The 16,438-nt window shown below is 39.1% G+C and overlaps 1 protein-coding gene across 1 annotated transcript in view; it reads left to right on the top strand.

Annotated features, from left to right (window-relative positions):
- Positions 1-16,438, top strand: part of LOC140925890 (uncharacterized) — a 68,369-nt gene that overhangs the window by 24,598 nt on the left and 27,333 nt on the right. Inside the window, exons 19-30 of the mRNA XM_073375731.1 lie at positions 155-229; positions 1,513-1,659; positions 1,927-2,052; positions 2,604-2,738; positions 3,204-3,267; positions 4,843-4,914; positions 5,801-5,874; positions 6,395-6,550; positions 7,419-7,474; positions 8,058-8,138; positions 8,788-8,850; positions 9,254-9,300. Of these exons, the coding sequence (XP_073231832.1) occupies positions 155-229; positions 1,513-1,659; positions 1,927-2,052; positions 2,604-2,738; positions 3,204-3,267; positions 4,843-4,914; positions 5,801-5,874; positions 6,395-6,550; positions 7,419-7,474; positions 8,058-8,138; positions 8,788-8,850; positions 9,254-9,300 (1,096 nt within the window). The remainder of the gene's footprint in view (positions 1-154; positions 230-1,512; positions 1,660-1,926; positions 2,053-2,603; positions 2,739-3,203; positions 3,268-4,842; positions 4,915-5,800; positions 5,875-6,394; positions 6,551-7,418; positions 7,475-8,057; positions 8,139-8,787; positions 8,851-9,253; positions 9,301-16,438) is intronic.

Raw genomic sequence — 16,438 nt, forward strand, 5'->3', positions numbered from 1 at the left:
ATGAATCCTATGAAACATTTACAACTGCCTGATTATCAACTCGAGAAAGTGCTCTATAAGATCCGCCTTTGTTAACCCTTCTGCTAATTACAAGTGTCTTATTTTTGCAAACTGTCATTGTCGTGTGCTATTCTCTTGTTTTCTTTTCCACTAGTTACCCAGTAGTACAAGTGCATTCTCTGTCCAGTCAAAAGCAATCATAGCTCCACATACCACAGAAAATGTCAGGGTTAGTTGCGATGTCTATTTCTTCAAATATTTCATTGATGTTAGTATTTTACTTTGATTTCTTTTACACTTGGCAGGGGTTTCAATAAGCACCGGTGGCCGACGAAACGCGTCGGCTACTTTGCTCATAGAGGTCAGCAACGTTTTTCTAGAAAGAAGAAGCAACTGGTTTGAATAACGTTTTAAACGAAAAAGATATCATAAAATCTGAATTAAAATTTAATTACGATGTGTTTTCATAAAGGCCCACTGGGTTTACGTTATGCTTTAGTCATGTGCACACTGTATGTCAGTCATTTTTTCACAAGTTTATTTATAGGTTTACGCTCAATTTGTTTACCTGCAAAAGTACAATATTTAGTTTTCATCATTTGTTCATTGCTTGTAGGAATTGATTGTGACTGATAAATTGAAAGCTGCATTTTCTTGAACGAAAAACACACTCTTTTGTCCTCAAATTTAGTCCCCAGAAAGCCGAAAATCGCATTTTAGGGCTTTGAAATGTCAAAATTTTCTGTAGCAGAACTCGCCCAGTCTCCTGCTTTCCCCCTCAAGGAAGGGAAATAACGGCCCCTTGTTCATACAGCCGCTTACTCGATTCAAACCTTCTGGCTACCTCAATTTTTATTGAAACCCCTGTTTGGAAATGGAAGGTTTATTGGAGTAGTACATAGCTGCTACCAGACGTCACAGATTGGTTAAGAAAACAATAAACAATGTTGATGGGATGTACATCAGGACTCATAGTATGATACTGGTTACCAAATGCATTATCCTAGGAGCAGTGAATTGATCTTTATATAGAGAACGCATATCACCATAGAAGAATGAATAACTACGTTAAAATGATGGACATATTATGTCCATTATTTTAACGTAGTGTGCTATCTGGGTAATTATCTATGGTCATGTGACAACGAAAATTGGAATGTTCATAAATATCAGATTTCGTTTTGGTATCTTTAGCAGCAACCCATAAACTATTGTGTGCAGATGTAGCAGTTTTATCCTTGTAGGTCTTCACTTTGAATTGGCACCTTCCATGGGTAATACAGTACAATTCCCTTTGTTTGAACTCAGCTAATTCTAACTCTATAGTGACTAAAATTATAATGTTTTTTCGGCTCAATTTTCAGTAAATTTTACCTTGCTAACTTGAGCCCCCTGTTAAGGAAAACTAGTTTTCCCTTGGAAGTTTGAATGAAAATTGTACTGTCCTATTTTGTATTAACTGGATCTCTGATATGCTTATCTGTACATGCTTTTTACCTCCGTTGTTCTCAGATAAGCATTGAACCAGCTGAAGCTGGTGCATACACTGCGCAGCTGCAGATTTACTCTTTCCCAGTGGTGTGTGACATGCAGCCAGTGACACATAGTCTTGGACCAGTTTTGGCGTTGGAAGTTGTAGCTGAAGAGCCTAGAGTAGAGGTATAAGTAAGAGTGTGGTCACTAGTCATAGCTAAATGTAAATTATGGGTTCTTTGCCAGTAGCCCTGCCATGTTACCTTAATTTGCTTTCTCTCTTTTTAGGTGATGACCTCTACCTGGACTTACAAAACTGACTTTAAGCAGTAGTTTTATTGCTAGTGTAAACCGTCAATGAGCTATAAGAAAGATCAGTGAATATACGAAAAGCAGTCGATGATGTTTGAAGAAATAAAATCTCTATTAATTGGTCTTGTGTTCTGCAAATAGATACTGTTAGAAGAAGAAAACTCTATAAACTTTGGTGAGGTTTCATTGGGAGCAAAGCAGTGTCGACCAATTCATTTAGTCAATAGAGGGAGAGCGCAAGTACCCATCAGGCTTATCATATCAGCGGTAAGTTAGTGAAGTTGTGTTAAAATGCATTTTACTACTAAGAGCTCGTTAAAACAACTTGAAATCCAGCTTGTCCTTTGGAAGAGCAGGTCTTGCATTTTTTGCTTGCCTGGGGCCTTTGCTTGCTTGTTTTTGTTAATGACTTATTTACAAGATGACTTTTCTTGACCCCGCTTGCTGGGCAAGTGAACGTAAAAAATTGCGTGTCCAGCAAAAAAACAACATCATTTGTCCCAGACTACTGGACAGGCGACTGTCAAATCAGTTAGTCACATACAAAGTTAGAGGTTTTTTTTTACGTCTTAAAACGTCATTCTTCCTCGTATTTATAACTACCCTTTTTAAGTGTGCCAACTCTTGGCTTAATTCGAACCAGCTTTCCATTGTATGAGGCAGTGAAATAAAGGGGGTGTGTTGTATAACCCAAAAGGAGTAACAATTTGGTTGCTGTGACTCAGTTGATAGTTTTCTAACACTCTCCTCTCCTTTACCTTAGAGGCATCATACAAGTCCTGTAATTAAAATTGTATGATTTATATTTGTGTTACCAGAATAGCAGTTCACTCCATTGTTTCGGTTTTGCGGATGCCGATTTTTCGCCAAAGGATGGTGTTAGAAATCTTGCTTCTGTCAAGGGATCAGCACTGACAATTCATACTCTGACTCTGAAAGGGCGGCAAGAAGTGGTGAGAGCTTTAACTCAGTTTGCTTGTAATAATCAAAGACAAAAGAGATTTCCTTTCCACTAAAAAAAACCATCATGCATGGTGCCTTTATACTTGTATCCAATGGTTAGTCTAGTGTGCTGAAAGCGACTTGTCAGTTTAAAAATTTGCAGGTTGACGTAACAGCATATGAAACAGTGTTGGGTTGTTTTGTTTATATACTTTTTATGTGTGTTAACATTCACTTGGTGATTGTGTTGCTATAATTATAACAACAAGAATACTGGCATCCCAGACATCATAATGTCAACTAGAAGTTTGGTTATCCGCTTGATGAAGTGCATTTCTCTGACATAAAAAGTTTGAAAACTTTTTTTACTCCTGTATTATGACATCATTGAGACAGACCTGGTTGTTATTTCTGATAAAAGGAGGATCAGAGTTCTGGTTGCTTAAACTTACTAATAATATTGCTTTCTTTTACAGACATCCAAGCCAGAGCCAACAGTTGTGCTGCTTCTTTTTCAGTCCCCCAAAGTAGGACTAAATAGTAAGTTGACGAATATACCAGTTTTGACTCTTGTTTTATTTTGAGCAGAATACTATTTCAAGCTTTTCGCTTCGTTTTGAGGTCATTTGTGTCTATTGTAACCGGTGGCAACAGCAGTGGTCAGTGTTCTCCCTAGGATTTTGGGAAGGCCAGGGGGTCTTCTGGCTTAGATTTTTAACAGTGCTTGTACAAAGCCTGCTGTAGCCCGAATAATATTTCATGAAGACTTGGGAATTTTAACTTCAATTCTTCACTTGGTTTATAGCAAGTAACTGCTATTCTCCTGTTTTTGTGAGCCCCCAAATGGCAGCTTCATTCTCATAATCAAAGTCCTCTTCTGATTTTCGGTTTTTGGAATTGATCGATTTCGGAAGATTTGGTATTGTTTGAGTTGACTGAACTTCTTCTACCAGATTTCCATCACTTTTCTTTTCTACAGTAAAAAAAAATCAATTTGCTTTGACAAGCTTTTCTTTTTTGTTCCACGCATCTTGGGTTGACTGAGTTTTCCATTGTGAGTTGTGATACTGCTTAAAATGTGAGCGCTGGAATTCCAGTTCTCACTCCGTGTAAGCTCCTTGAAGGGCTCTTACTTTGTCCGTCAATTTCAAGATGGCTGCCGTTCGGTGAAACGAGTGCATCACAGGTTTAAAGTAAAACATATTCATCCAATGGTAAATCACCTTTACTGATACAATCAGTTAATTACGAGAAAACACACAAGTAAAAACACCATGGACAATGTTTCATAACTGTTATTGTCCCTGAAGTACGTAGTTCTAGATGTCGACATAAGCATCCATTCGGATGTAGATCTTTGGTTTTAAGCCAGAGAGCAACGATTCTCCAGTGAATTAAGCCAGGCGGCCCGCCTATCCTTAAATACCTGGGGAGAACACTGGTGGTATGTAGCTGGTACATTACGGGGTCCAAATGGCAGTACCATGCTTAGCATGGAACTTCCTGGATGGAATGTGATTATCTTTCTCACGAGGCATTAGAGTGTACTGTCCGACAATGTAGATTTTACGTCCTGCTACGTACTGCATTAAAAGGAGCCACTCTTAAGATTATGGGACTTTCATCAATGCAGCTGGTTTTATTGTTGTAATATCATAGGTGACGAATTACTCCATAATTTTGGCGCGAAATTTCAGCGTTAATTTGTAATTTCAAATGTAAAATTACAAAATTGCCATGGCAACCTTCCGTAAGTCTCAGTATCAAGATGGCGACGAAGTTTTAAAATGCCGTGAATAAAGATGTCAGGGCACAAAAAGACGCTTTAGAAAACCTGAACACACAAGAGAACATCAAGAAGGATTCTACCAGGTATTTTGCCGAAATAGTCTGAAAAATTATGAACTTTATAAGCCAAATTTAAGGTCTAAACATTTGAGAGAGTGGAGTTCTCGATCAATACGATCCGGGATAAACATTACAAAAATCCAAGATTGCTAACGTAATTCGTCACCCATGATATTAATAGGTAATCAAATGGTATACTCGTGAAATTAGGGAATACTTTCACTCGCCACCATTTGATTACACATACTAATTTTTTTTGGAATACAGGTTCCTCCTCAGCTGGACCACCAGAAGAATACATTGCACGACTTGATGTGGAAATTGACAGTGCTCGTCAAGGTTGGTTTGAAATCAATCAAAATCATGTCCAGACGACACTCATGATCTTTAAAATTTGTCTTTTTTCTGAGAGTATCCTTATAGAAGTAATTCAGTTTATTTAAGGTGTATTCTAAAATCACTGAAAAAATTAAGTCTTTAATTAAATGGGAGATACATTATAGACCAATGTTTTTTCTAGAAATATCTTTCGTGACGATTTTAGAGAGCTTTTTGAGATGGTTAGATGTATGTCCATATGATCATTACAGCTTTGTCTTAAATTAGCTTGTATTTTACAGAAAATATGTTCTTTTTATTGCTTGAGGAGTTCGAAGATATGTCTGAATTTTTGACACTCCATTAGAATGATTGCAATGCTTGAACTTGCAATTCTGAAAAAATTTTTATCGAGTAATTAACAATTATTCCTCGAGCCCGAATGGGCTCTGATTCAATAGCCCACGAGGCCGAAGGCCGAATGGGCTATTGACTCAGAGGCCATGAGGGCGAGAGGAATAATTGTTTTAGTAAAATCCAACTAGTTGGTCAAAAATATCGAGACTGAAAAAATTTTAGCTGGTTAAAGCTAGACTTTAATCCTTTTTTGCCGCCAAAAAGCGCGCGCTTTTCGCTACTAGTGGGCTATAACATACAGCCTAGTAGTAGCTCAACCAATCAGAACGCAGCAATAATAGACCACTAGTTGGATTTTACTAATAGAGTAATATATCGAAAACTCCAACAACGTGATTTCTGCAAAAGTCCTGGAAGACTGTTGTTGTTTAAAAGGGTGCAAACCCTGAGTTAGTTCAGTTAGGTAACTTGTTGCTGAAGAATTAAGGGTGCTTTAATTTAAAAAATCACTCTTACTGACTCTTTATTACTAACAATTATTAAATCATAGGTCCTACCATCAGCAGTGTAGCTCTGAAGGCCATTGAAGGAGTGGTAAGACTGCACACACCTCATAAGCTACAGGTACGTGTAAAACAGTAGCACCCTTCTGGTAACGTACTTTTTGCTCTGATTAAGTAGGCTAGCAATAGCCAAAAGTTACAGAGTGCAGGCAACAACTGTCGGCAGTCAAAACGCTTTTGCTCCAACGCTGTGAGTTACATAAATTTTTGACAGCTGGTCAAAACACGCTTGATCAGATTACAAGGCGTAGAAGGCTATTTTGCCCCACTAGCCATATTGTTTTTAAGGTAAAAAACGTTTTCGAAAGTCTAAAATATTACTATGATAGACAATCCAATCAACAGATCTCTGGTATCACGTTGTGTCAATGGACAATTGTACATTCGTTTTTCCATGTACATAAGCGGAATAGTGTTATATGAGTTCAAGAACTTTGAAACAATTTCCCCCTCGTCTTGCAAAAGGAATGCTCCTTTCATTGTATTTGTGTCACCTCTTGCCTGTTGCTTAATTCAAGCAGTTTAACTAAGCCAACACAAAATTTAATTATAACCTTTTACCACTGGGTTTGTCATTGTAGGTACTGACTTTGAAAAGTTCGGTTGGTAAACCTTCAAGTTGTACAATACCAGTCAAGAACGCGGGGAACATCACAGCACGAGTGAAACTAAAGATCGAAGGAGATACTCAGCAATTCTCTGTTAAACCGGATCATCTGCATCTTAAACCAGAAGAGGTAAGGGGAAGTAGTGAATATTCTTAATTACCATAGGTGTTTGTATCTTTCCAATGTTTCTTTACTGTTGTCAGTTGCTATCTCCCCAAGGTAAGTAAACATAATGACATAATCTGTCTTTTTTGTCATCAATGACGTGTTGATACAATTGTGAAATCCAGTAGTTTATTGGCCTCAGAAACGATGACCTTGTGTCCGTACAAGATAATACTGCCAGGATATTGCCCCGATATGCTTTCTCGTTACCTTCTTGATTGCAAAGCGCTTTGCACGATTTATGTCATCCATCTAAATCTCCCTGAAATTTAATCAGTTCTTCTTGTCCATGCTAGTCAAGAGTATTGTCTGCTGCTTCCACAGGCTTCTCTAGGGCCTTTAGAAAACTTAACTAAATACAAAGTGGAGTACAATGGAGGAATGTCGAGACATCTTGCAACTTACTAGCACGAATATTCCGAGCAAAGAGATTGGAGACAAAGTGGGAGATATGTCTTCAGCTTGTAAAACGAAACACTACAGTACAGCTAGGGCTAGGTCATGTTTTATATCTGCCATAGGGTGGTGTCTGTCCTGTAGGGTTTCATTGCAGAAGATGACAGTGTTTTTAGGAATGACAAGACATCTCACAAGACACAAGCTGAAATATTCCCCTGAAAGGGGAGTGGCGACAAGGGAGAAGTGTCACATGCTTGTAAAACAAAACTTTTCGGTTTAATCAGGATTAGGTCATGTCTTATGTTTGCCTTATGGAGGTGTCTGTCCTGTAGGGGTCTACAGAAGATCACAGTATTTTAAAATTGCCCTGGTATTTTAAATTGCTCCAAGTTTTGATGTTCATCCTTGAATGGATGTGTTGCTATTATTGTAGGAATCAGAGGTGCAAGTCACATACCAGCCAGCTGAAGCAAATAAACAAGTGCAGAGGTTAGTTATTGTTTGTAATAATTATGTGAACTCACATGTTAAAAATGCTGATATTGATCATTGCAGATTGATTCTTAACACCTAACCTAACCATCTGGGCCCAGTTGTTCAAACGCCAGTTAGCGCTAACCCAGGGTTAAATCTTAACCCCGGCCACTTTTTCTTTTCATCAAAAGCAATCTCTCGGATAATTTTTTATATTCTTTTTAGAGTATCCAATCATCAAATTGTAGGCAAAGAGAATTAAACTGAATTTGTTTTTTAAGCTCTCATGTCTGAGTTAAAATTTCACACTAACCCTGGGTTATCTTAACCCAGCTTTGAACAACCTGGCCCTGGTGGTATTGGTCTTCAGGTAAAGTTATCTTGGTGTTTGATATTTCAAAATCTCTTCATGGAGGGTAAATTTCCTACCCTACCCCTTGTGTCACCCTTCGTGTTAGTGCACCCATAAAAACGTTCAACTCCCTGCAGAAGCTTTGTTTTAATGTAACCCCTACACACACGAACAATAACACAAAAACTCTGCCTGGCAAAGTGATGAATATCTGATAAAAAATCTTGTATCTTTTTGTATATGCAGCCTGGTGGTTCTTGCAGTGCCAAATGGTCCTGTATATGAACTTGTAGTTAAAGGATCAGCTACACCTAAAGAAGAAGACAAGTAAGATCTGCTCGCTGTCTTTTGTTCTTTTTCACGGGCGACAATGTACATATATACACAAGAGGAATATACAGGAATATACTTTTGTCGTCCCGGCGGACAAAAAATCCATACATTGACTCTTGTTTAAAACCTCTCTACAACGGCCACCTTGGGGACAGAAGAAAGTGGCCATTGCAGAGAGGTAGCCGTTGTAGAGAGGTTTTAAACAAGAGTCAATGTATGGATTTTTTGTCCACCGGGACGACAAAAGTGGCCGTTATACCAAAAAATACCAAGCATTATTGTACTACCAAGGATGGAGCACTAGGCCCAGGTTTTGACATGATACCATTCCCTACGTGCGATTTCTCACTAACAGAAAGACGACAAAACTCTTCTTTGATATTTTTTTAATGTAATGCTGTCTTTTTCCAATTGTCACTTCAAGGGTTATAGATAATATGTCATTGTAAACGTGACGTAAAATATTTATGTACAGTGTATTGAGCATGTGTATCAGCATGACGGCTGGGATACCCGTGTTTAGAGGAGTGAGTCAGTGACTTTAAATCCTTTATCCATCCACAGGAGGGAGCTTATGTTATCAGCGGGTCTGAGCATTACTGTCCAGTGAAATTGATTGATTGATTTGATTCCTTCTTGTTAGGTTTACTCTGTTGAGTAGTAAGCCTGTTCTCTGTTGGAGTGGAGTGGCACTTGGATGGTCACAGTAAGTTCTTTAAATAGCAGTGTAACAGTCTACAAGTTTGGTTACAAAATGATCGTAAACCCTTTTATTAGAAACCTCTAGTGTCAGTGGACAAAGATGGCGGTTTGCTTTTTACTCTAACCATATCTTAGTATTTTTTTTTTGGCGAACTTGATTGAATTCTCCTCGAAAATCTCTCTCTTAAGACAAAGGCCCAACAGAAGACTAGCTCTTTATCGAAATCGCCTTGTGCAACTCCAGACAAAGAATTTTTGGAAAACTGGGAGAAGATCGAAGCGAAACTCAACAAGTGGATCGACGAACGTCTCCCCGCCATCATACAACTAAAGTTAGAAGAACTTATCAACCCTGCAGTTAATAATTTCATTACTTTTTCTTAATTCTGCGAATCTCTTTCTGAGAGCCTGAAATTTGATCTTGAGCAATACAGGAATATAGAGACAAAGCTAGGTAAGTTGAAAGAGTCGAATAAACCAGTTAGACGACCTTGAGCAATATACCTGCCAAACTATAATTCGGATATATGGCATACCGGAGAGCTATGTGGAGAATGCCGATCCTCGGGAGGATACGGATATCCTGGCTATGAATTCTGTTACAGAAGAATCTGGAGTTAATCTAAAACCCGAAGACATCAGCCACTCACACCGAGTCGGCAAGAGATCGTTGAAGCCTAGGCCTATCACTGTTTGACTTTCAAGGCACAACACGAAAGTTGAAATCCTCCAGAAGAGAAAGGTGCTTAGACAGAGCGAGAGTTCATATAATGTGCAAAAAGATTTAACGCAACCCTGCAGGATATTCTCATGTATTTAGGTAAAGATATCCATACGAACATCATTGATAAAGTATGGACTGTTGATGGAGTTATTTGCATGTGCCCTACACAACACACTTTGACTATCGAGGGCTGTACTACAATGGCTGAATGTCGTAAAATCGTTCGAAAATATTCTCCATCTTGACCTGATTTGGCGTACGGAACTTTGGAGAAATATTGACTCTGAACTTTCTCTTTTGTTAATCTGCGTACTTATCTTCTTTTCCAAATGTCAAATCCTGTTCTCCAAATCTTTTTCTCCACTTTATCTTTCCTTAAATAAGGCTTTTCAAAGATAATTACAAAAAAATATGATTATAAACAAAAAGGATTACAGTAAATATATAAAAAGTGGATTGGTAAAATTATCTAAGAGCTAACAATTAATCCCTATATACGATGATACATAAAATGCAAGAAACTTCTTTTATAAAGTTCCATGCCCAGCAAAGTAGCTTACTTTTGAGCTTTCGCTTGAAGCTTAAAACATCTTTCTTAGTTTTAATTCATTGTCCAATGTGTTCCACATCTTCACTGTTCTGTAATAGTGTTGTTATAGTTATTGTTATATTGTTATAGTTAGTGTTGTTATAGTTATTATTTTAGTCCTATGTCTAGTAAGTTTCTATCCACAGTCTGCAAATTTGATGTCCACAATAATCACCGAGCAATTTTCTCTGACAGCTGTCATAATTGGCAAATCTTTAAATGAACTCCTTTTACTGGTCTAGAATATATTGCTATGTCTAAATCCAATGACGACTAGTACAGTTGAATATGTCTTGCCAGTATTTTTCCATTAAATCATTTTGACGATGATATTGATTTCTTCGTTACATTGTATGATTTCAATTTGCAAGGCAATTTTGATGCTGAATTTTTTAAACAGAAGAGGTTTAATCCCTTTTTTGATGACCCTAAAACGTCTCATTTGTTAATGAATTTCAACTCCGATTCAGACACTAACTTTTTCGCACCAAATTCACAATTACTTTCAATCTGCCTTTATTTAACCTGTGCGGAATTAAATAAAATGCTCTCACTTCCTTCTGATATATTCTTCTCCTTTCATATTAATATCCGTAGCCTACCACTTTGATGACTTATCAGAATTTCTTCCTTTATTAAACAGGTCTTTCTCAGTTATTTCTGTTTCTGAAACCTAGTTACATAGGTCTCATTCTGATCTATTCCATTTGTCTGGCTACCATTCTATTCCTAGTCACAGAGAACATAAAGCCGATGGAGGTGTTGGTCTTTATATTCAGCCTCGCCTAAAAATTTAAGCTAAGAACTGATCTCCAGTCTTCTGATAATGCACTGTGTGAATCAGTCCTTGTGCTCTTTGTTGGCTGTTTCTATTGACCCCCTGATGCCTCGGTTGTTGATTTTAACAATTCTTTCAAAGGCATCTTATCATCCATCTGCTTTGAGAATGAGCTATCTTATCTCATGGGTGATTTTAATATCAATATATATCCGTAGCTCTCAATCCCACCAACCTTCTAATGAGTTCATCAATCTTATGCTGTCTTATAGTCTATATTCTTTGATTTCTAAGCCAAGTCGCATAACTTCCTCAACTGCAAGTCTGATTGATAACATTTTCGCAATCAATCTTGAACATAGTATGTACAGTGGCATTCTCTAAACTGATTTATCTGATCATCTCCCAGTTTTCCAAGTTACTCATCTAAAATCAGATGCTGAATCACACTATGCCAAAAGAGATGGACACGCCTCATTAACTCCACAACAATTGCGGCATTCAGGTCTAGATTGGAAACCACTGATTGATCCCTAATCTATAACGCTGACTCTACTAATACATTCTATAGTCTTCTTATTTCAGCATATCATAAGTCATTTCCACTTAAACCTGTATACCAAGGAATCCTGGTGTTCTTCAAAACCCTAGTTTTCAAAAGGTCTTTTTATATCCTGTAACAGGAAGAATTATCTTTATAAACAATTCCATGCGAACCCCTACTGAATTCAACACTTTGCTAACATAGGACGTTCTTTGGCTCGTAAAGTTCCCTCTTATCAATTCACTCTTTCTAAATCCTACTTCTCCTGCTGAGGTTGTTTCTACTGTCCATTCTCTAAAAAGTAGCAAATGTGAGGGTGTTGATGGTCTTTCTGTCTCCCATCAAAGAAACAATTGATGTACTAGCTGCTGCTTTCTTTCGTATCTGTAATATGTCATTTGAGCATGGCGTCTTTCCTGATAAACTCAAATTTGCAAAGATTCTTACATTTTTTTAAATGATGACCCTTCTTTGTTCTCAAACTATCGGCCTATTTGTAGTCTTCCCTGTCTTTCTAAGGTCTTAGAGAAACTTTTTTACCTCAGGCTATCGGGATTTCTCACAAAGTTTAATATCTTCAGTCATCATCAGTATGGCCTTAGACCACATCACTCTACTGCTATGGCTATCTTAGCACTTGTCAACCATTGCACTGTCGGAAAGCAGTTGATACAGTCAACCATGAAATACTTCTGGATAAAATAAACTTTTATGGCATTAAAGGTATCCCGTTAACATGGCTTACTAGCTATTTGTCTCACAGACAGCATTGTGTCATAGTTCATGACCATACCTCTGCAAATAATACGGTTGTATGTGGGTTTCCTCAAGGTTCAGTTCACCTCTACTGTTTCTTTTATACATCAATGATACTTTTTTATATCTCAAACCTCTTGTCAACCATTCTCTTTGCTGATGATACAAATATCTTTCTTCGTCATAATGACTTGGCTACCTTAGCAACTATTCTTAATGTAGAGCCCTCTCATGTTTCTTCTTGGTTTTATAGTTTAATCAAGTCTCTTGTCACCAATTTGTATACCTTGTGGGACTATACTAGGTGTATTAGTATTTGTATGGTTCATAGGAATATATTATCGAGTGTTTGTAAATTTAGTAGCCATAGTTGTTAAGTATATACTAGTATTGTATTACTATACTAGTTGTATTTGTATTTGTATGGTTTATTGGAATGTATATTATCAAGTGTTTCTAAATTTAGTAGTCATGGTTGTTAAGCATTGTATTTCAGTTGTAAGTTCTCTGACCGCCTTTTCTTTCTTTTGATTAGTATTGTAATTACTTTAGTTAAAGCTTTCTTTTATTCATGTAACTGCTTCACGTTTTTTTCTGCTGACCTTAGAACATTTAAGCCCCTGGCTTTGGTTGTTCTCATGTATTTTTCTCGAGTGTGTGATATGTAATAAAGTTAAGTTAAGTTAGATCACACCACCGAGGTGTGGATTCGTTTTCGTCCCCTTAAGGGTCAAGAAGACAAGGCCAAAGGCATTATGTCACCGCCAAATGAAGACAAGGCCAGCGGCATTAAGTCACCGCCAAATGAAGACAAGGTCAACGGATTAACGTCCCCACCAAATGACGCAATCATCTAAACTGAGCCAAGATCTTTTACATCAGGGGTGATCTTGCCATTTTGTCTCAGACCCTAGTCGTTGGTCCAGCCAGTGTTTGAGTCCTTGACTTTCCCGCAGACCGGCGCTTATCCAACTGAGCAATGCAACAGTCTGTTATGTTTTATATTTAGCTCTTTTAGGTTTTTTGATTGACAAATCATTTATGGATAGAAGTTCATTTGCTTGACTGAGTGCAAACTTGACCAGCATCACACTTACACTTACAGCCATTAAAGCACGGTAATGCAATGAAGTTCAAGTTCAAGTTTATTAAAACACTTTGGATACATATCATAATTGATCCTTGCCCACAGAATAGCCTAGCTGATCAAGGCGAGAAGGAAAAGTACAAAAAAAATTAAGATAACAGGGTTGAAACATAATAATAAAGAAAAAAGAGATGCATGAAAATAAACAATACAGTGAATACATGTATTTGAAAATAGGTGTATAAAACAAGGTATGAATGAAATTTGCCATACGCTTTGCCTGTGGTTCGCTTCTGGACTTAACCTCTGATCCTGAACGGGCCAAATAAGTCAACTGCCGCACAATTCCATGCGGGTGCTGGCTTAAGCCTTTCTTGGGGAAGCCGTCCCATCAGCTGCGTGGTAGTTATCTTGTTCAGCTTCTTGCAAGTTACACAGCTGTATCTAATTGACATAGGTTACTGTGCGTCCGCCTACTACAATTATCCCATCCTCTCGAACTCTTGGACACAAGCGTCTGAACCGTTCACGTTTCATCTCACTTGTCATAGGTTCGTGGGGTTGCAGAATCCAAAATCGCTCCGCTTTGGCTACTTCCGCCGGCCCAAGGACTCTGGCCGTATTTCTGAAGCTCGGTTTATAATCGGTTCGGAACAACTACTCTAGCCCGTTACTCTTACCAGCCTTGTATAATCCAAATATCTAGTTATGTCAATCTTGACTGCTGGGGAGTCTTTGGGTTTGGTGCCAGGTATCATTACAACCTTAGGCTCCTGTGGAAGCCCTGTAAGGTACACACCCTATCAATTGGCCACTTAGACTCTGGCAACTTCAAGAAAACTGGACCCTTCTGCCACGCGATGTTTAACTCGATTTCGTTTGGTTTCCTACCTCGAGTGAGCCAGTCGGCTATGTTCTGCTCGCTTGCTACGCGGCACCAGTCTTTGGGATCAGTACCGCTTTGAATCTCTCCAATACGTGTAACAGCAAACGTGTTAAAGCCATAAGATTCCTTTTGGACCATAGCGTGTACTATCTGTGAGTCAACAACGTGCAAGCACCTGGTAAATTGATATCTCGACTCTCTCTCTCTCTCTCTCTCTCTCTAGAAGTTCTTTAAGTCGCTTGCTCAGCACTGTTCCGCACAACTCAACCCGTTTAATGGGTATTTTCTTAACTGGCGCAAGTCGGTTCCTAGAGATGACTTATCTGCTTTCAAACCCCCCACCGATCAGTGCCCATCGGACGTACGCACACGCACTGTCACTGAAGATCACCACCATTGGGTCGCCAACTTGATGTTATTAATGCCAAATAAATCTGAAAAGAATGTATTCCACTCTGCTCTGCATTCGTCTGACACACTGGATTGTCCCAATCCAGACGCTCCGGTCCACACACCCATTGCTTTCTCTTCATGATTTTTGCTCTAACGGTGAATGCACCTGCCAATCCAAGTGGATCATAGATGCTGTTGATCTGGGAGAGAATCATTCACTTTGTCAACTTCGCAGAAACCTCTCCATTAGTTGATTGGGTTCTATGTCTGGTTCAGTATGCAGCTTCCTCTTTCGTACAGAGAAATTCAACGCCACCTTGAAGAAAAAGTGATCCTCAACGGGTCTCCAACAGACTGCTAAGACTTTCTCTGTGGGTGCATACATCTCACTGGGTATCCCCTCATTTTGGCTGCCAGAGATGGTGCAGCCTTTAATCTTGAATCCTCCTATGTCGACCAGCTTCTCTATGTTCTGTGTTACGCTTTCGGCCTTCTTCCTAGCACCAACACCCTGATGATGTCGTCCATGTAGGTGTTTTCTTTAATCAATAATGGTTTTGGCTTCTTGAGGGTACTTCTCTTGTGCCATTTCGGCCGTTTTTCTCAATGCTACTGTGGCGTTGGTTCCCAACGGTCTATCACCAATTGAGAACCACTGTATGACGCAAGTGTCTAGTTCTTTCCTGGCGTCCATGTCTCTTCATAGAAACCAATGCGTGTGCTGTTCCAGCTGGGTGGTTTCCACGGAATGGTACATTTTCTTTTATGTCGCCGATCAGCGTCACCTCATGTTCTCTAAATCTTATCAGCACACCCAGAAGGCTGTTCACTAGCTCTAGTCCCTTGGCTCAATATTCATTTAACGTGTGACCCATGTATTTGGCACTACTGTTGAAGACTATTCTCACTGGTGTAGACTTTGAATCCGGATTCGCTACTTCATGATGTGAAACATAATAGGTGGGCCAGTCATTGGTTTCTAATTCGCTCTCTGTTGGCTTTCGGGCGAACAGCGCCTGTCTATCATATCTTGTATCTGCTCTTGATATACTGGTGCATGGTCAGTATTCCTGGCAAGCCCTCTGTGGACAATAGCATTCCGAACGCGGCCATTCTATTGTCTGGAAGATCAGCCGGGTCTCTTGTCCATGAATATGGAGTCATCCATCTACGTTCAAGGCTATTGAACTTCAGATTTCTCTCAATCAACTATAGCTCTTTTGCGTCCTTTAGACTGTAATTCTTCGCGCCGGGCAGACATTTTCCACGTTTACAACCCCCACAGCGAGGTGTATACTCCACCCCGAAGTTGTCAATATTATAGAGGTCTTCAATCTTTACTTCGGCTATGCGGTGTACGAGAGCATTCTCATCGCGTGATTTACATCCTTTAAGTCCGGGTGAGCGCCGCCGAGACATCGTCCGAATCGGTTTCTCAACAGTAAATGACCTGACCTCTGTTCCTGCATGTGGCGGTATCCGGCGTATCCATTTCCTATTAGTACGTCCACACTACCTGTGTTGGTCTTCTGATCTCTTCGAGTGTAACGTCCTTAAGAAGATGACCAACGTTATTGACGCTCACACTTTGAATGTCCGCCGTTTTTACTTTGATACCATAAACCTCGAACTGTACGACTTGCCCCTGAGAGTCAATCAGCGGGAGAAGGTACCAGTTAATTGTTTCACTCATGCCTCCAACTTTGACTATAGATATTTCTACTCTCGTGCCATCTAACATCCCTACTTTAGCCTTGCTGTTGGTGATAAAACTTGATGATGCTGCATTGTCCCACATAACGTTGGGCCAGCCTCTTCTTGTTCTATTTCTTTGA

Source organism: Porites lutea, chromosome 2, assembly GCF_958299795.1.
Source record: "Porites lutea chromosome 2, jaPorLute2.1, whole genome shotgun sequence".
In the NCBI taxonomy this organism is placed as follows: Eukaryota; Metazoa; Cnidaria; class Anthozoa; order Scleractinia; family Poritidae; genus Porites; species Porites lutea.